This window comes from Leptinotarsa decemlineata, unplaced genomic scaffold (genome assembly GCF_025532065.1).
Source record: "Leptinotarsa decemlineata unplaced genomic scaffold, Ldec_3_MD MMD2_tig00001393_RagTag_RagTag, whole genome shotgun sequence".
NCBI classification, from domain to species: Eukaryota; Metazoa; Arthropoda; class Insecta; order Coleoptera; family Chrysomelidae; genus Leptinotarsa; species Leptinotarsa decemlineata.
Genome location: NW_027412562.1, coordinates 5,276,612 through 5,297,088, shown reverse-complemented (window position 1 = coordinate 5,297,088; position 20,477 = coordinate 5,276,612). Strand labels below are relative to the sequence as shown.

General features: G+C 35.9%; 1 protein-coding gene across 3 annotated transcripts in view; it reads right to left on the bottom strand.

The window, feature by feature from the left end:
- Positions 1–20,477, bottom strand: part of LOC111502243 (major royal jelly protein 9) — a 64,048-nt gene that overhangs the window by 21,167 nt on the left and 22,404 nt on the right. For all 3 annotated transcript variants that reach the window (XM_074175881.1, XM_074175880.1, XM_074175879.1), the window contains exons 2-4: positions 10,069–10,275; positions 7,008–7,198; positions 2,308–2,403 (exon numbers count right to left, since the gene is read on the bottom strand). In XM_074175881.1, coding sequence (XP_074031982.1) covers positions 2,308–2,403; positions 7,008–7,198; positions 10,069–10,275 — 494 coding nt within the window. The remainder of the gene's footprint in view (positions 1–2,307; positions 2,404–7,007; positions 7,199–10,068; positions 10,276–20,477) is intronic.

The window sequence follows — 20,477 nt, the reverse complement described above, 5'->3', positions numbered from 1 at the left end:
AAAAGTTTATTTGCTTTACAATCACGTTTATTGATACAAAAATTCCTACTTCAACCACAGATATAACAGGTACATAGGTAATATTCAATCGACATGATTAAATAATTAGCGAATTGAATAGAAAACGAAAATCAATTTTTAATTAGAACTAGGATGATACTATTGAGTAATATTTATATCTTTTTCAAAATAATATAAGTTGGCACTTGTTAGAGTTATTAAATATAGTTCGTTTGAAGGTGATTGACAATGTTTCGTGATGAATTTCACTAGTTCGGACTTTCATTGTCTACTATATAAAATGAAAAAAAAAAGTATCTTCAGCGGATGGCTAAAAGACAGCAGGAGCCTTGCAAGGAAGAGAAGCCGTCACAACCAGTGCTTGCACTTCCCTACATCAGAGGATTATCGGAGAGGATAAGAAGAATTGGTTCCAAGTACAACATCAGAACCTGTTTACGATCCGGTAACACTATCCGTAGCAGCCTCACGAAAACCAGGCCCCCAAACGCGGACTGCGATTCCAAGAATTGCATTTACCGGATACCCTGTGAGTGCGGAAAATCCTATATTGGTGAAACTAAGAGGCCATTGAATGTTCGCATTGCCGAGCACAAGAAGCACACACAGCGAGGAGAAACCAGCAAATCAGGAATAGCAGACCATGTTTGGACCCATCAACACAACATCGAGTGGTCCCAAGCTGAGATCTTGCACAGAGAGGAACATTGGTTTAGGAGAAAATTTAAGGAAGCCGCATACATGTTGTCCAACAACATATTCAGCCAGGCCAGCGTAGAAAGACGAAACATATGGAAACCCATCATCAAACGAAAAATGGCCAACTCCCGCCAAAACGGTCATCTCTCACGAAATCAGTGAAGCGGAAAATGGAAAGCAGAGAAAGTGAAAGTATTTCAACGACCTATAAATAGTCATCTCTCGGAGGAATCGGTCCAGTCATCACCCGAAGACGATTGTAGATACCAACAATCGAAACGTCGTGAACTAACTTGACTTGGAATCTCTACACTTTTTTATTATTTTCTTTTTTCATTCCTTTAATTTTTATTTATTCAATTATTATATTTTTACTTGTAGGTTATTTCACTATCATTTCATTTCAGGTTTATTGTTGCTTAATATAATTGTTATCTTCAGCTATTCTTTTTTAATTATTCTTTTTTACTTGTTTCAGGGATTTCAAATCATTTTATATAGTAGACAATGGAAGTCCGAACTAGTGAAATTCAAATATAGTTCGCTTTTGAAGAACCTCAAACTGAAAAGTTAAAAATATTTTTTAAATAAGCTTAAAACAATAACGAATGAAAAATACTAGTATTATTGTAAAAAAAAGCGACGAGCCCTTGATATACAAAAAATATGGCACACAGCGCCACGGGAGTAAATATGAAATGAAAAGGAGAGTTACAAACAAACATACATACATACATACATATATATATAGGTGAAGCTAATAAAAGCATGGTAATAAAAAAACAAAACCTCCAGCTTCAATTAAAAATATAAATGTCTACTTTTTTTAAAAGCAAAGTCTTTTATTGCACCATCAATGTCTATAACATTAAACACCTCTTGTTCAATAGACAAGATAGCCAAATTTGTTAGTCTTAGAGTATTCATTGTCGAACTTAAATAATTTTTAATGAATTTCAATTTCGAAAAACTTCTCTCACAGCTGATATTGCTTATGGCAACTGTAAAAAATATTCGCAGCATGATTAAAATATTGGGCAGTGTCTTCCAGCTTATATTTTACAATGAACTTCAATAATTCAAGTGAGTCTGCATTGATTCATTTATTTTCGTTTCCTGTAGCAGCAACGAAAGTGAAATTTTGCCGCCCCCTAAAAAGTGCCGCCCGGGGCAGGCCGCCCCCTCCGCCTCCACTACGCTACTCCACTGGTATACCCCCAGATCAAACAATCAGAAATCAATAAATTTGTAACTTTAACATGATGACATGATAACAAGATGAAGAAATCTGGAGTATGAATGTCCAGCTTGAATGTCCAGAGTGTATGTTGTGTTATGTTGGACAATGTGGCAGGTATGCTGTTCATGATAGGTCCTTCGGAGTAAGCAAAAATGATTCGACGTTTTCAAACCATTTCTTGGAATGCAACCACGAGTTTCCGAATGTAAACGATACGGAAATTTTACACTATGCAAACAAGAGTAACCTACTGAATGACCAAGTAGATCTTGTTTTATTTTATTTCTCAATTTTCATGGAAAATCATCAGTATTTTCGGATAAGTTTGGAATATATTTTCAACTCACAGTTTTCAAATCGAATGCCAGAATTTGAGGGGGGCATTTTATTTCTTCCAATAATCTTCCAGTATCCAATACCCAAAGTCTGTCACATTCGTCTATCTGAAAAACAATATATAAAGTAATTGATATCAGTCTTACATCTGAAAGAACTGATGAGAAAACATATTTCTGTCACTTATAGTGTGAATTAAAATATTACTCAACAATTTATTAGAAATACAGTTACTAATATTTTAAAAGTAACCATTAATTATATGATGAAGCTAAAACATTAATTAAGAAGTTGTTTTTTAGGAATACCCGGACACAGTTATTCCACCATCCGTAAAACTTATACTGTAATAAAACATCAATTCAATATATAACCAATAATTTAAATTTCAACAGGACCTATTTGATTTTGGATATAGTTATAGACCAAAAATACGAGTAAACACAAAGTCATTCAGACTGAAAATATTTAATATATACCAGGTATGTCCAGAAAGTAACGGGCATTTTTGAATTTCACGGATTTTTCCACTATGTTGGTATAGTTACTCCTGAATAAAATGTTCAGCTATTTTCATCGTTCACATAGTCTGTGGCAGCTCGGCAATTTTCGTTTGTTGAAACAAATAAATCAAGGAATTTGTATAAAATTCTGCGTAAAAAACGAAATGAAGTGTGTGAAATGTTAACAAAGACCTATGGTGAGTTTGCTGCAGGTAAAACAAGAATTTATGAGTGGCATGAGCGTTTCCAAGATGGCCGTGAAAACGTTGAAGACGACGAATACCCCAGCACATTGACAACAAATGAAAATGTGGAAAACGTGAAATAAATGGCATTGATCGATTGTCGATATTTTTTCAAATGTTTTAGGTATGAAACGCGTAACTGCAGAAACAGTAGCATATGAAAGTTGCTTTGGAAACATGGGCTTACGAAACTAAGGCTCAATCGTCCCAGTGAAGGCATTCTGGTTCGCCAAGACCGAAAAAGGCTACGACAAATGGGGTCAAACGTGAAGGTCATGCTAACTGTATTCTTTGAGTTTGATGGCATAGTGCATCATGAATTCTTCCCACAAAGGCAATGAAAAAAATTCGTGTCTTTTGCACCGCGATAATGTACTGCCCACACCAAACTGCTTGTTCGTGAATTTTTGGCCCTAAACAATGCTGCAACGATGCCTCAGCCTCCATGTTTGTCAGACATGGCTGCGCGAGACTTTTTCCTATTCACATGAATGAAGCAAACCTTTGAGAGCATTAGTTTCATGTGCATAGATGATTTTGAAAGCACAACGCTGAAAGAGCTGAAAACTTTTTCATATATCGAGTTTCCAATTCTTGAAGGAATGAATAAAGCGCTAGTACGAGTGCATAATATTCGATTGCGACTACTTTGAAGGTGAAAACATCGATGTAGACGATTGAATGGATGAGTTTTCCAAAAAAAAAATTGTATTTATTTTCTTAATATAGCTCGTACATCCCATTGTAGTGCAAGGAAGTCTGGTGATCCAGACGGCACGCAATTTCATCTGAGAAGTACCTGTTTTTTTTAATGTACCGACTGAAGTATTCGATTGATTGGTCACATGAGGAAAAGTAGATATTTCTCAGAAACACCCAGATTTTTCAATATCAGAATATACAACCTCATTCTGATCAGTGGTTGAAAAGTTCAGAATATGTATTGATTTGAGGAATTCTTTATTCATGAAATGGATAATTTTCATATTCATCTCAAGCGGTACAGCAATCGTTGAATATTTATGTGAGATGGGCTGAAAAGTTTGTGGCCAAACACACAGATAGCGCACCTAGTATTGAATCCTTATGATTTTTAGTTAACCGTAACCTTCAAAAGACAAGTGTACACATTCCACAGCTGTGGGACTGTTAGTTTGTGGGATATAACATTTTGAGTAAAGGAACTTTTGATAGTTTGAAGAAAATGGACAAAAATGAAGCATTGCTTTTTGGCAAAAAAACTGTTCAAGCTACGCTTTGCTTGATAAACATTATTCGGACTTTTCACCAGGAATATCAACCGTCGAGAAATGGTTTGCTGAGATTAAACAAGGTGAAATGAGAACCGGGAACGTTGAACACAGTGGACTTTCCAAAGAGGATGTTACCGACGAAAACATAACACAGTTCACAAAATAATTTTGGATGACTACAGAGTCAAGTTGATCGAGATTGCTGAGCGACCTCGCAATCGAACCAGAAACAACAACGAAATGATGATTCTGAGCAGTGTTTGAAGCGGTTCTACTATAAAAAGACACGAATCCATGCGTCGATATGTGACAATGAATGACTCATGGCTCCATCATTTCACTCCAGAATCAAAACGATCGTCATTTGAGTGGACTATAAGTGGTGTACCAACTCCGAAGCGTGCAAAGACGCAGCAGTCGACCAGCAAGGTAATGGTATCAGTATTTTGGAATGCGCATGGTATAATATTCATCAACTATCTTGAAACAGGAAAAACCATCAACAGCAACTATTATACAGGGTGTCCCATATAAAACTCCGCGGGCAAATATCTGATAAATGAGAGAGAATATCCATATTTCGTGAAGGCAGATGATTTTGATGTCAAAGGGTCCTCTTATTTGCGAAGAGACCCAGCAATAGGCGTCATCCAATAGGGCGTCACGACACCGATGCCAATTTTTCAAATGGTAACCTAGATTTTTCGATTCCCTTCACGTAGAATACACATATTGCATCTTTTTAGTAATTCCTGATCGTGACATCAGCTAAAAGAGTCTCCCGCGTTATGGAAGCACAAACATTTGTGATGCTATTTTTCAAATACTCTACATTTTGTGGACATCGCATATAAACTGAGTCTTTGATATATCTCCACAAAAATAAATCTAGTCGAGTAATATCTGGACTTCGAGCTAGCCATGGTATTGGACCCTTACCTCCAATGCATTTCTCATCAAAAGTATCATCCAAATATTGGGTAACTATTCTATTATTATGTGGAGCTGTCCCATCTTGTTGAAACCACATATTCAGTCGAGTTTGTATTGATGAATTCTCCCCATTGAGAATTCCTTCGAAAAAATGAGGTGCTATCAAATAACCATCAATGATTCCGCACCAAACATTAACCCCCCACACAGATAGAAATCTCGTTTCTTGCACCCAATGAGGGTTCACGTCAGACCAATAGTGACAATTATGTTTGTATATTATACCGTTGTTTTGGAAACGATTTTCATCACTCCATAATATTTTTTTCAGAAACTGATCATCATCATGAATACGGGTGGACAACCATGCAATGAAGTTCAATCTTCTATCAGTATCTCCTGAATATGGGAATATATTTTAGTTACTAAAAATGAAACATGAAAATTATTTTCTGGATGTAGTCCTTGAACAAAATGTATTTTGTTTGGATGGAATTTGTTTTTTGACAAAATACGTTGTATTGACGATTTCGAAATGTTACAATGCATTTCTACTTGTCTGATAGAACTATATGGTTCCTAGCACTGCAACACTGTGATTCTCATCAGTAGCCGTTTTTTGTTTTTTTCGCTTCCGTTCATTAAAACATCTATTTCGTGCCACAGATTTGGCTAAGCCAGTGAACGTTTTGTCTGACGGTAATATTCTGTTAGGATACTGATTAGCGTATAATCTCACTGCTTCTTTTGAATTCCTTCTTGCTTCGCCATAAATACATATCATATCCAACTTTTCTGCATTTGAAAATTGAACCATTTTTCAATTTTACGAAAATCCAACAAAAAACTAAATACACTTTCGTCAAATCTGACAGGTCTTCTGACAGATCGAAAAATACATTATTGCATTTATTTTGACTCATTCATGGCCCTCTATAATACACAATGAAATTGCATTTTCTCATTAGTATTCAAGCACAAGTGTGCTATATGGCTGATTTCAGAATTTAATGCAAAATTCAAAAACCAATTGAAAATACTGGGTTACCATTTAAAAAAATTGGCGTCTGTATCGCGACGCCCTAACGGATGACGCCTAGTGATGGATCTATACGTAAATAAGAGAACCATTTGACACCAAAATTATCTGCTTTCACGAAATATGGATATTCTTTTTCATTTTTTAGATATTTGCCCGCGGAGATTTATATGTGACGAAGTCATTTGAAGTCTCATTTGAAAAAAAAGGAAGTGGTATTTCATCAAAACAATGCAGAGTGTCACAAATCAATGAAATTAGGACAAATTTGCATCAATTGGGCTTCGAATTGCTTCCACATCCACTGTATTCTCCAGACCTGGCCACCATCGACTTTTCCCTGCTCTCACTGGAACGAAATTAGGCGCCTATGAAGAGGTAATCATCGAAACTGAGGCCTATTTTGAAGCTAGAGAGAAATCGTACTATAAAAATGGTATCAAAAAATTTAATGACCGCTATAATCCTTGTATCGCCCTAGAAAACAACTATATCAAATGACAAAATGGAGTTTTTTCATATTAGCCTACGAACTTTCCTGCCAAACTCACGTAAATTGATATAGTTTCTGTATGAGAACTTCTGAAATAGACATTAATAAGCTTGCACTCAGATACTGTTCCCAAACATCAGAACTACAACAGCATTCTTAACGAGGTTTTCAACCCATCACTGAGATTGAACAGAATTCCATCTCTTTTAAATTCATTATAAGAAAGTGAATTCCTTTGAACTTACCATCACTCTGAAAACAGAAACGATTCTATCAGTCTTGCATTTTGAAGGTTCAGTGTGCCAATCCCAAGACGGGTATGGAGAGATAATTGGATTGCCATTCCTAACTTTATTGGACACTGTACCTAAGGTTACGGGTACACCAGGCTGGAACCTAGGAATGGCGACAAAAACTTTTGTCGCGCCATTGTCACCTTCAACAAAATTTCGAAAATGAAACATTACTATTATTTTTGAAATTTCAAAAGTATACTTGGACTGTTAGCAGAGTATTGAGTCAAAACAAAGAACATGAAGTAAAAACAAAATAATTGTTTTTGTTGTGTCCAATTATAATTGGAGTATGAGTGAAGTTTGACACCAGCATCAATATTTATCCCAGAAATGTATTTTCATTTAACTCTGAAACAAGTTCATTCATCTATTCATCACTCGAATTGTGCTAAAAATTTTCAATGAGTTAATTATAGTCTTTACCAGAGCACAATAACAATGATTTCGAGATTACACAGAAGACAGCGCTGTTTCAATCCGCTATAAGTTTCATCAGTAATTCTAGGCTGAACCAAGATTGCATTGCCAAACTCAACTGTCTATAAAGGACAAGCTTGAGTAATTGAAGACAATGACTTTTTCTTTCTTACGAGGTCGCCAGAAGTCTCGTTCCACGAATATGAATAATATACGGGACCCTTCGTCCATTAAGTAGAGTTGAGTAATGTATTCGTAGTTCAGCCTAGCACCACTAATAAACCCTATGGTGGGCGGAAACACAGCTGCCTGGTGTTGGATCAATTAAACTTTTTTCAGTAATCTGGTTTCGAACTTATCCAGTGAAAATTTGCATTGGAAGACTGGGACGGAATTAATTTTCTTTTTCAGCTCATTATTGACAGTAGATCGACAATGAAAGCATGGTATACTGCGCCATTCACTTGTTTACGGGTAAAGAAATTTTAAATTCAGAATCTGTAAAGGAAAAACCAGCACCAATCTTCATTTACGCCGAGGCCGATCGTAATTTTTATTCACCGAAAATATCTTGGGTAATTGGTTCAAAAATTTCAAACAACTAGAAGTGTAGCTAAAGCTGGAGGAGCTGGAAAAAATCTATCCCGGACGAGAAACAGATAGCAAAGGTTGAGTCTGTAGTGAATAACCCTGAAGTCCACAGTTGTTCGTGAGAATGATATCTCAACAACAACAGCTGAAAAGTATTAATTCAGGTGACAAATTTACTTTCCACATGAACGGAAATGTGAACAGTCTTTACTTGCTTACACCAGTCGAATATAATCCAATGCCCTTCGTGGTATTAGCCAGAGGAGTGGTTGTTTTCTGGTAGGTGTCAGTCCATGAACCTACAGTGTAGGTAATGGAAGACTTGTCAGAACGAAGTGTTCTTTAAAATGATTTGATTGACATCCAGTTTTGAAATATGTCCACTTACTATAGGTGAAATTTATTTTTTTATGCGAGAATTTGGACCTATTCGGATATGCGATTGGTTAGCACCTCGTCAACAGGCAGAGGGGGCGATGGCAGATATGTTGCTTATCGTTCGTTTCAGCTTTGTTCGAGGTATGATACTCTAAAAGAATTGGATTTTCAATTATGGGAAGTCATCGACTTCGTATTGATTCAGGACACTACTTTGCACTGACGAGAGGCCAAATAGCCCGAAACCAAACTGCAAGTATGCCCATTTCAATAATTGAAAATCGATTCCGGCAATGGTATCGCCAAAAGCATGTGCAGGAGTTACCTCTCAGAAGAGTTTTGCACTGATACCTGTGGGATATAATCCAACGCCCTTCATGGTATTAGCCAAAGTAGTAGTTGTTTTCTGATAGGTGTCAGTCCATGAACCTACTATGTGGGTAAAGGAAAATTGGCGAGATATTCCTTCAGATAATTTGATAAACCCATATATTTTTCGTGAAGCTCACACTCAAACTCCTGGGGAAATAAACGTCTGGGCAGAAATATTAGGAAATTATATTGTTGATCTTATATATCTAAACAAATATTTTTCAAAACCCTCACTCCTGGATTCGAATAATGGTGGCCAACAGGAAAAATTAAAAAAAAACAGTTGTTTTCTAACAAGATGGAGCTCCCCCACATTTGGAGTGGCCTCTGGAACTATATCAAATCGAAAGTTCATATCATGTAACCTGGGGCAGTACCGGAACTTAGAGCAGAATTACTGAAACTTAGGCAAGGATTGTCTCAGAAACATTCCAAAATATCCGAATAGCCTGTTTTACTGTCATGAGGTTCAAAAAAGTATTTTTTAACATTTGCCCAAATGATTTTTTCATGCATAAGATGAATAATAACGTGGTTAAAGTCTGATGGTATCGTTTAATGTCCTTAAATCAACACTTATCCAGCACAAGATGTTAGTTACTAATTTATTAATCTTTTCAATGAACATCTATTTCCAAATATCTGATATAGGTTGACAGAGTTGAGAAATTCCTGATCCCAAATTGAAACATCAATGACTTCGCAACCGATTATTAAAATTCAAAAATATGAAAGTCATTATATGGAGAATTGAAATACCTTTCATACGAAATATCACAAGACCCACATTTCTATTTGAAAAAAAGTTTTCAGCGTCAGAGGCAAGTGATGTCACTCTATTAGCTTTTTTATGAAAATGATTTCTTTTTCCAGAAATTTTGTTCGACCCTGATATTTTGCCCCATTAGTGAGTTAAGAGGAGGGATTATGTATGTTCACACTGTATTCAATATTAATAACGTTTGCTGTTGTGCATAAACAAAGCAATTCAACTGATGTTAATTATAAATTGTAGAAGATACCAAAAAACATCAAATGATTATATAATGAAATGATTTGTTTATTCCAACAGTAAAAATTAATGAGTTAGATGACATCACCGCTAGCATTTTCAAACATGAATATCTTCAACGTGAATCAAAATGACGTGAAAGAATCTCTGATTCACCAGGAAATATGAAAGATCTACTAGAAAATGTGATCGTATCTCTAGTGAACAATTTACGTAAAAGTTGTGAATATTATCACTTACTTGGATAGTGGATGTCTACATCAATAGGTGCGGGTCTTCCTGGCATGAAATTTCCGCTGTTGATATCAGCCTGTCTGATACTTTCAGAGGGATAGTCAAATTCAACCTGGGACCATTGAAAAATCACTTTCAAATCTTCATTTGCTGCCAAACTGGAACGAACAGCTGTACTGCAAACTCCCAGTAGGAGACAGATGAATTTGGATCCTGCAATAATTTCAGGGACATGAGTTTTCACCTATGAAAATATCATACTCCAACTCATGTTACTTGAAGTTTGTTATCGCCAGGCAAAGATACAGTTTCAGTTATTTGGCCAACAGTATACAGGGTGTCAATTGGAAACTTTCCACCCTTAATATTTTCCTTTCAGTAAACAATATGAGGAATCGAAAAAATAGGTCCATTTTATTGTCAAGGGGGACACTTTCAAGGTCTATTTGTAGCCCTTGTGATTCAATCCCTTAGGAGGGGTAGAAGTTATCTTCAGAATTATCAAACGGAAAGGGGGGCAATTGGTGCATCATTTTTATTGGCGTTCAATTCTGCTTCCAATGGTACCCTGACTCATTATTTTCTGAAGAGCATTTTCCGAAAAATAGCATTTTAAACTTCCACATGTAATTAGAATTTGCCTGTACTGAGATGCATTATTGTATTAGCTCCTTTCAATAAAAATTGTTAGAAGAGTAGGTGGCACCGTTCCGACCGTTGAATTACGGGAATAAGTGTATTACTCGTGGGATTTTTGATTTGTTGGTTATTGTCCTTTTACATAATAAAATTCAATTTGCATATAATCTACTTACTCTTATCTTATGAACTGTTTGAAAAATCGTCCATTTTGCCCTAAATAGTAAAAAAGTCTGTTTTCGAACTCCTCAAACATTACGGAAAACTTCACTACGAATTTACTGACATGCTGCTGTAATTAGTCTTTTAAGTTATTCAATACCAGAAGGTTGTGTTTCATAAACAACGGGTCAAGATTTCCCCAAAGAAATGAATCTAAGGGTGTTAAATCCGGTGATCTTGGAGGCCATTTAATTGCTCCCCTTCTGCCAATATATTCATCCGGAAATCTCTCGTTCAACCACTGTCGAGTAAACAAAATATAAATGCTAAGTACATACACTATACAGCGTGACTCATGGTCGATGGTAGGTTAGACGTTTCACATACTCTTTAAATCTGAGGAAACGTAACCTCAGTTTTTCAATATCATTGCAATGAGTATTGAATGATTTGACAATTCTGCATCAAGGTGAGTTTTTCCTGAATTGGTTTTTCTAAATGAGGTTGCAAAAATATCATGGTTTCGCAAGTCTCTGCAAGGTGTACTCAATGAAGTTTTGTTATCAACGTAGGACAATCGACACGTTTATTGAATAATTTGTACCTACAGCATTAATATATCTGACATTTTTCTTCTATCTGTAAGAGACAACAAAGAATACTTTTTGAAAACTGGACGGAAATTTCCATTGATTATAGAAATGTCAGTTTCACGGGCCAATTGTTTGATGAATTTTGTTTTTATACTTTCAATTCTCTGTTGGTGAATCGAATATTGTGGACTCCAAACGACAGATGCAAAGTTCAAACGACTATACCGGGTGTCCTAGAGCTTTTAGGCCAGCAGATATCTCAGTCACCTGCAGAAAAAAATTGAAAAAAAATATGTATATCATAGAAGACCACCAGCACTTTCATGTAGCAGAGCAAAATCCACCCCCTCGCGAGCAACCCCTGCGAAACCACCCCTAACTTTTGTTTTTCAAATGGCAACCCCATGTTATTTGTCGTTCAACTGACAGCTCTTGTTATTTCTCAACCAACGATGTATCATAATTGTTCGAGAAAATTGAATACGTTAGTGGGTACTATTAACTGGACTGATCGAATTGTTCTGCATTGTAGACACCAGAAAAAGTGGACGCTACGCAGAAAAAGAGGCGATAAAATGTTAGAACTTTTTGTGCTTCCTTTCATTCCTCTGATATCTGGATGACACATGGCCATCAGTCGTGATATTGTTGTTGTATATCAAAATGCATTTTACCTTCACTCCCAACGAATACGTTGATATGCTTTTAATTTTTGGTGAATGCCGAAAGAATAAACGTGCTGCGGAGAGGCTGTATGGGCAGCGCTTTCCTGATCGTCGACAACTAGGTCGTAATACGTTTTCGTATGTAGAAAATACCATGCGAACGGGATCATTTCCAGGAAAAACAGATCAAGTACATCCTACTCCCGTGCGAACTGAGGAAAATTGCATAAATGTGTTGGCCTACGCCGAAGCACATCCTCATATTTCGGTTCGTGCATTGGCGGTAGAGATTGGGATCAGTAAGTCATCTGTGCAAAGAATTTTCAAACAGTACAAGTATCATCCCTTCAAAATTCATTTACACCAAGGACTCAGACCTACCGATTTCGAAAGACGAACGGCATTCATTGCTCACATTCAAGTTTTAGTCCATGACAATCCAAACATCCTCAATCAAATCTTGTGGAGTGACGAATCCCGCTTCCATAATAATGGTACTGTTAATCGACATAACATGCACTATTGGTCACAGGACAACCCTCACTGGATTAGAGAAACCAATTTCCAAACAATGTGGGGTGTGAACGTGTGGTGGGTTTACATAATGGACGACTCATCGGGCCCCATTTTTTCCAAGACACTTTGATGGGCCACCGATATTTACATTTCTTGGAAAATTCTTTACCTGCCCTCCTGGAAGATATTCCACTTGAAGAACGACAACAAATGTGGTGGCAACAAGATGGTGCTCCTGCACATAACCATAATGTAGTTACTACATTCCTCAATGATATTTTTCGAGACCGTTGGATTGGAAATAGTGGACCTGTGCGATGGCCTGCACGTTCTCCAGATCTCACGCCACTGGACTTTTTCCTGTGGGGATATCTGAAACGAGTTGCCTTCGAAACACAACCAATGAATATTGACGATTTAACCCAAAAAATTTTAGAGGCTTGTCATACCGTTACTCCGGAAATGATTAGGGCTTCCTGTACTCGCGCGCTGATTCGGCGACTTGAAGCATGTGTGGCAAGTGCTGGCCAACATTTTGAACATTTTCTGTAGTATCATGTATCAAAATACAGATGACCTTAAATATTAATATTTCATTTGTGTTTTTATTTTCTATGATTCTGCATGTCATTCTACCTACCATGATACATCATTGACCGAGAAATGAAAAAGACTGTAAGTTGAACCAAAACAAACATGGGCGTGCCATTTGAAAAACAAAAGTTAGGGGTGGTTTCTTGGGGGTTGTTTACCAGGGGGTGGATTTTGCTATGCTGCATGAAAGTGCTTGTGTTCTCCTATGATACATATTTTTGTTTTAATTTTTGTTCTGCAGGTAACTGAGATATCTGCTGGCCTAAAAGCTCTGGGACACCCGGTATACATAAAAGTAATATAGATTAAGAAGAGTTTTCGCATTTCTGAAATGTCTTGTATTACTTAGAATGAAACCCAATAAACGATTACACAACGGTCTTCTAAATGTGGGATTAAAAAATCATTTTGGAATCATGATGAAAAGAGAAATGAAAATTTCTATGTTTTTACCACTTTCATTTGAAACTAACGTTACTGCAGTTTCATCCTATACGGATTTCCTACCACGTAGTAACGGCTACATCCACCATTTTGGAATCCCTTATCACTCCCAAATCACGTACTTCATTAACTGTTTTGATTGTGTGATTTCCTAGTTGATATTGAAAATCAAGGGATTTCTATTTCTGATGAAAGTTATTTTGTGACATTTATCGAGATTCAAGTATAGGCTACTATTGCCACAGATTTCTGCAAATGCTTCAAGATCATTTTGCAATCTCTCACAGTGCTGGATTTCTTTGATGGTTCGATAGATCTTGAGGTCATCGGCATATAACAAAAAGTTGGAATGTTGAAATACTCCAACAATATTGTTAATATAAATTATAAAAAGTAACGGTCCCAAGTGGCTCCCCTGTGGTACACCTGATGTAACCACAAAATGTAACAGATCCTCTTGCAAAAGTTCATTACCTTCTGCATCCATTTGAGTTTCTAGCTCGTGAGTGTTAAGGGGATCGATAGTCTTTTCGAACAGTTCAAAGTACAGATTGCCAATCAATGTTTCTTCTAAAAATAATGGACGAATAATGGCATTTCCAAGAATACCAGCCCAAACTTCAACTTTTTGTGGGTGCTGTACATGTCCTTCCTGCAAAATATGTGAGTTTTCGTCACTTCAATAGCGACAATTTTGTCTATCAACATTGACATTCATAAAAAATGAACAATTATTGCTGAAACAGATGTTTAACAACAGAAGACTAGGGATGGTATTGACTCGACGAGACATGATTTCACAAAACTCTATTCTTCTATCATAATCATGTGGGGCTCTTGAAGAATCTAACATTTCATAAGGCTGAAATTCATGTATTTTCAATGCTTTCTTTTCAGTTTCGCATGAAATTTCCGTCTGTCCTGATACTGAACGTAAGGAGCTCGTGAGCTCTGCAGCAAATTTTCCCAAAACTTCATTCAATACTCTGTGGTTATTTCTTTTTTCATTTGTCACTGAAACAGTTTCGTAAAACTTATTCACCAAATCCAGCACATACCGGTCACTTTCATTACAATTTGGAAGTCTTTCGTTAAAAAGACATGCCTCCCTTCGTGCGCACTTTCGAACTTCTCCATAAATTATAATCATTTCAATTCTGTCTTGAAGAATGTGAACCATTTTCACACTTTTATACACTTATAGAAGTAATTACTAAACAACCCAACAGGTACAACTGTATGCACTACCACATCGCTCAAATTTGCAAACCAATGTTTTGCCTGAAAACAGAAACATTCAGTAGCAGAAGTAGATATCAGTACACATTCTGCGATGAGAATAAATAATTCAGCTTTCACTAAACACAAGTTCACTACCATGTACGTTTCACTATTAGACTACTTTTTGATGCAAATTTATTGAAGATGATGGCAAATGTTATCCCTACTAAAGGGTTGGAACCACCTAATATTCTTACCAATTCTGATCAAACCATGGGCTTGTTTCGTGCTATGGAAAATGATAGAGGTTTGCTTATAGACTGATCGAGTTAGGGGTATATTATACTCATCAAGCCTACTCGGTCTCAAGATCTCTTTATATTTGCAGAAAAAATAACAATTCGAAAAGCAAGAATTCAAATTGACCGCGTGTCTGTTGACCAATAAAATTGATCGTGTCTAGATCGGAGTTGCCAAGTGTATTGGTTGTTGATGTCCAATCAATCCAATTTGACAGACGCCATTTTTGTTGTTATTGTTGTCAACTCGGTGTGAAAACAACTGTTACAATTATCTAATTGAAGAACGTTTTTTTTTTGTGAAAGATAGGTCTCGGTGGGTGCCTATTTTGCTGCATATTCCGTGTCATCAGTTTACTTTCTGAAAAATATTTTTCCAGGTTATTTTTGGATTTTACCATTACTACCTTGGCCGAGCTAAAATAAAAATTAAATCAAAACTTTCCATCCTTCGATAAAATAGAAAGTCTAAAATGAATGTCATATAAATAAAAGATACCTACTAAATATACTACCTACCGTTTCAATTTTTCATTCTTCATTTCGGTACCAAAGTATTGCAAATTTTTTAAGTAAAATTCATCGATCACTTCAAAATCGACTCTTGGTAAGTTGTCGGAGTCAGCTTTAATAAAACTTTCATTCATTTTGAAATTATTTTGACAAAAATACGAAATTATGTATAGAAACCATTGACATTAGAAAAAGCACATTTTCGCATACACTACAGAGGGCGCTGGATGACTGGATGACAATATGGCTAATATGCCAGTAACGTTGAATTTCTTATTTTTGGTGGGTGGCATGAATGCATAATTGATTAATTTTACCAGGGTTCATGGACATTTGAAAATACAGCTTGATAAATTATATTTAGAATCATATTTAGATATAACTTGTACTATATCAGTTATCAAGGCATATATTATTGTCCATTTTCATGCCTTATTCGCGGATTCAAGCGATCTTATTATTGTATATTTATTTGTTTGCTGGCTTCATTCCTCCTCCTAGGGTGTTGAACCACGGGGGCTACAAATAGTCTTCGAAAGTGCCCCCCTTGACAATAAAATTGATCTGTTTTTCCAAACCTCTTATTGTTTACTGGAATTTTCCAGGCTATGTACTCTCGATTAGCGGTTTTTCAATTTTTTTATGTTGGTACACTCTTCTCGAACATATTTTCACAGTTTCAGCTGTTCAGCATATTTGTAGGTGAAAGGCATTGAAGTTAAAATTGGTTTGCGTTTTGTGTGAAAAATATAATGAAGTGCTCAAAAACACTTGAAATGTTAAATCTGAAGAAATGAACTTTGAACGTTGAAGCCAGTCTCGGATATACCTACACAGTAGGTTGAATGGACTGACGCCTATCTGAGAAGTATTCGTTTTCTGATAGGCGTCAGTCCTTTCAACCTACTGTGTAAGTATAATCGAGACTGGCTTGAACGTTTAAAGTTCATTTCCTTAGATTTGTTTACTGCCAGTCTTCAAGCATAGCTCACTGACTAATAAGAAAGTTTTTCTTCCTTATTCAGAGGAATCGGGCAAATTTCGGATATGCAGTTGGTTAGTACCTCTTCCACTAGATGGAGTGACATTTTGTTGTTCGCTCCAACTTAGGAAGAGGAATGAAATACTCTGAAAGAATTCCGATTTTCAATTATGGAATATCATTGACTTCAGGTCAATGATGGTCACTATCTTTCACTGACGAGTGGCTAATGAGCCCGAAACCGGTCTGCAAGTGTGCCCGTTACAAAATTGAAGGTCGACTTTTTCAGTTGTATTGCCAATTGCATATGCATGAAACTTTCTATAAAGATTCCTGCACTGACGCCTGTCGGTTATAATCCAACGCCCTTCGTGGTATTAGGCAGGGGAGTAGTTGTTTTCTGATAGGCGTCGGTCCATTCAACCTACTATGTAGGTATATTCGAGACTAGCTTGAACATTTAAAGTTCAATTCTTCAGATTTGTTTACTGCCAGTCTTCAAGCTCAGGCCACTAACTAATAAGAAACTAAAAATATTGACAGTGGCATACAGCGATTTTACTGTCAATCTTCAAGCTTAGCCCACTGACTAATGAGAAACTAAAAATGTTGACAGTGGCATACAGCGATTTTACTCCGAGTCAGAAGAATATCAACAAGTGGTGAACGCTTTTCAAAAAAGTTTGAGAAAATGTGAATGACGACCCTAGCCCTGGACAATCGATAAAAATGTTGGGAAAGTGAAGAAAATTGTTTTGGAGAATCGTCGAATTACTATAAGAGAAGTTACTGAGCATATCAATTGGCTTATTCCATACAATTTTTTCGGAAATTTTGGGGTATCATGCTCAAAAACTCCGAAAAAATTGGCAGCGAAATTCGTTCCAAAATTGCTGAATAATCATAAAACGACCTAAATTAAAATCTAAATTTTCTTCAAAATCGGTTTTTCATTGTCAAACATAATGGAAAAATTTCGGATAAATTTCCAGGTAGGTCAGGTGTACCACAAGGATCAAATCTAGGTCCACTTTTATTCATAATTTTCATCAATGATTTACCATCAACTCTGAAATATTCGGACTGTCTTCTTTTTGCTGATGATTTGAAACTCTTTAAATAAGTCCAAACAGTCCGAGACTGTACATATCTGCAAAGGGATGTGAATAACATTTCAGATTGGAGTTTGAAGAATAAATTATACTTTAATCTTAATAAATGTTCAGTCATCTCAATAACTCGCATAAAGGAGCCAATTATATATAGTTATGAGATTGATGGTGTGGTTCTTGAAAGAAAAACTGATACGAAAGATCTTGGATTGAGGTATAATACACAATTCTCATTTCTTGATCATATACGAGATATTATGAAATCTGGTAGTTGAATGTTGGGTTTTGTAATCAGACAAACTTCTTCATTCTATGATATAGACATTATTAAATTACTTTATTTTTCGTTGGTAAGACCGAAACTGGAGTTTGTTTCTATTATTTGGTTTGCGGAGTACCAAACCTATGTGAAAGAACTAGAGAAAATTCAGAACGAATTCTTGAGGTATCTATTTTTTAAGCGATATAACAGGTGGCCAAACTATAACTCAACAAGGTCTTTGGACCTACGACATGAATTTAAAATATTATCTTTAGAACAGCGACGCCAATTATCAGCAATGATATTTATGCATAAACTCTTGAATAACAACATTGATTCTTCAGAAATTCTCAGTATGTTACCATTTCACGTACCTCCTTGTCGCACCCGATTTTCGCTCATCTTCAATATTCCAACCATAAGTACCGCGACGAAAGCACCACTAATATCCTTACTAAAGTTAGTTAATAGTTTGAATATATCAATAGATCTTGATTGGACACTTTCCCAATCAGCATTCCGCAAAAATATTTTGGAAAATATGTTAAATTTACCTATTTAAGCAGTATTTCCCTTTACAATTCTGGTACATATTTTATTATTTTTATATATTCATAAGTATTTCAAAGATTATATGAACTTTAATTTTTTTTATCCATGTAATAAGGCTGTAATAGCTTGTGTGGATGACAAATAAATAAAGTCCAGAAGAGTCAAGACCAAAATGAGCACGCCAAGTTCGAATAAATGCCAAGGTTTCACTAACTGTTTTTTTTTTTCGATTACCGTGTTGTAGTGCATCAGAAGTTTTTGCTGTATGGTCCTACTACCAATAAAACGTATTTATTATCTTGAGGTAATGCTCCGCTTGCGAAATTAAATACGAAGAAATCGTCCGGTATTATAGAAAAATTATTCATGGCTTTTGCATCACGATAATGCACTTACTCACTCGTCATTGCTCGTAATATTTCGACCAAAAACAACACCATAATCATGTATTAGCCACCGTATTCACCTGATTCGGTCCCCTGCGACTTTTTTGTTCTCTGCTTCGATTGAAGATACACATGAAAGGACGGCGTTTCGCGACGATTGATGAGATGAAAAATCGAATCGCTTAAAAAGTTCATGGACATACAGTGCATATCAGAACTACTTTGAGGGATTAGAAAAAACGCTGGCACAAGTGTATTATACCTGAGAGGGCCAACTTTGAAGGGTATCAAATATAAATTGATGAATTAACGAATATATTGTATGAAAAATGATAATTCACTTATTTTTTTGACAGAGCATGTTTTCAAAGAGTCAGAGATAAAGCCAATGAGTATATAGAAAGAAACCCAGAAACTCCACACTTCGACCTACTTTCATACATTTCATTATGAAAAACTGTGTGATGCTCAATTGAAAGTGAGAATTTCGAAATTATATAATACAGACACTCGTTATTTCACTGATGATGATTACAAAAATATTTACATTAGCAGAACTGCACTCAAGGTCTGGGTCACTGTCAATGAATGAAAGGTGCAATTTTAAAATTGAATTTCACGCTCTCAGTTTGTATTAATGGCAAGATAAATTCACATTGTTTTATTATTCACGTACTGTTTTGACGGGATGAACTGAGAGAAGATTAAGTTGAAAAAATTATTTTTTTAGCTGTATACAGTGCATTTCAGTTGAAATGAGCCACCCTGGATAAAAAGTTTGATATTGAGACTGTAGAAAAATTGTTCAACATGTCAACTTCAACGTTTGTTTGAAGGTGATTGACAATGTTTCGTGATGAATTTCACTAGTTCGGACTTCCATTGTCTACTATATAAAATGATTTGAAATCCCTGAAACAAGTAAAAAAATAATTAAAAAAAAATAGTTGAAAATAACAATTATATTAAGCAACAATAAACCTGAAATGAAATGATAGTAAAATAATCTACAAGTAGAAATATAATAATTGAATAAATAAAAATTAAAGGAATGAAAAAAGAAAATAATAAAAATTAAAAAATGTAGAGATTCCAAGTCACGTTAGTTCACGACGTTTCGATTGTTGGTATCTACAATCGTCTTCGGGTGATGACTGGACTGATTCCTCCGAGAGATGACTATTTTATAGGTCGTTGAAATACTTTCACTTTCTCTACTTTCCATTTTCCGCTTCACTGATTCCGTGAGAGATGACCGTTTTGGCGGGAGTTGGTCATTTTTCGTTTGATGATGGGTTTCCATATTATTCGTATATCTACGCTGGCCTGACTGAATACGTTGTTGGACAACATGTATGCGGCTTCCTTAAATTTTCTCCTGAACCAATGTTCCTCTCTGTGCAAGATCTCAGCTTGGGACCACTCGATGTTGTGTTGATGGGTCCAAACATGGTCTGCTATTCCTGATTTGCTGG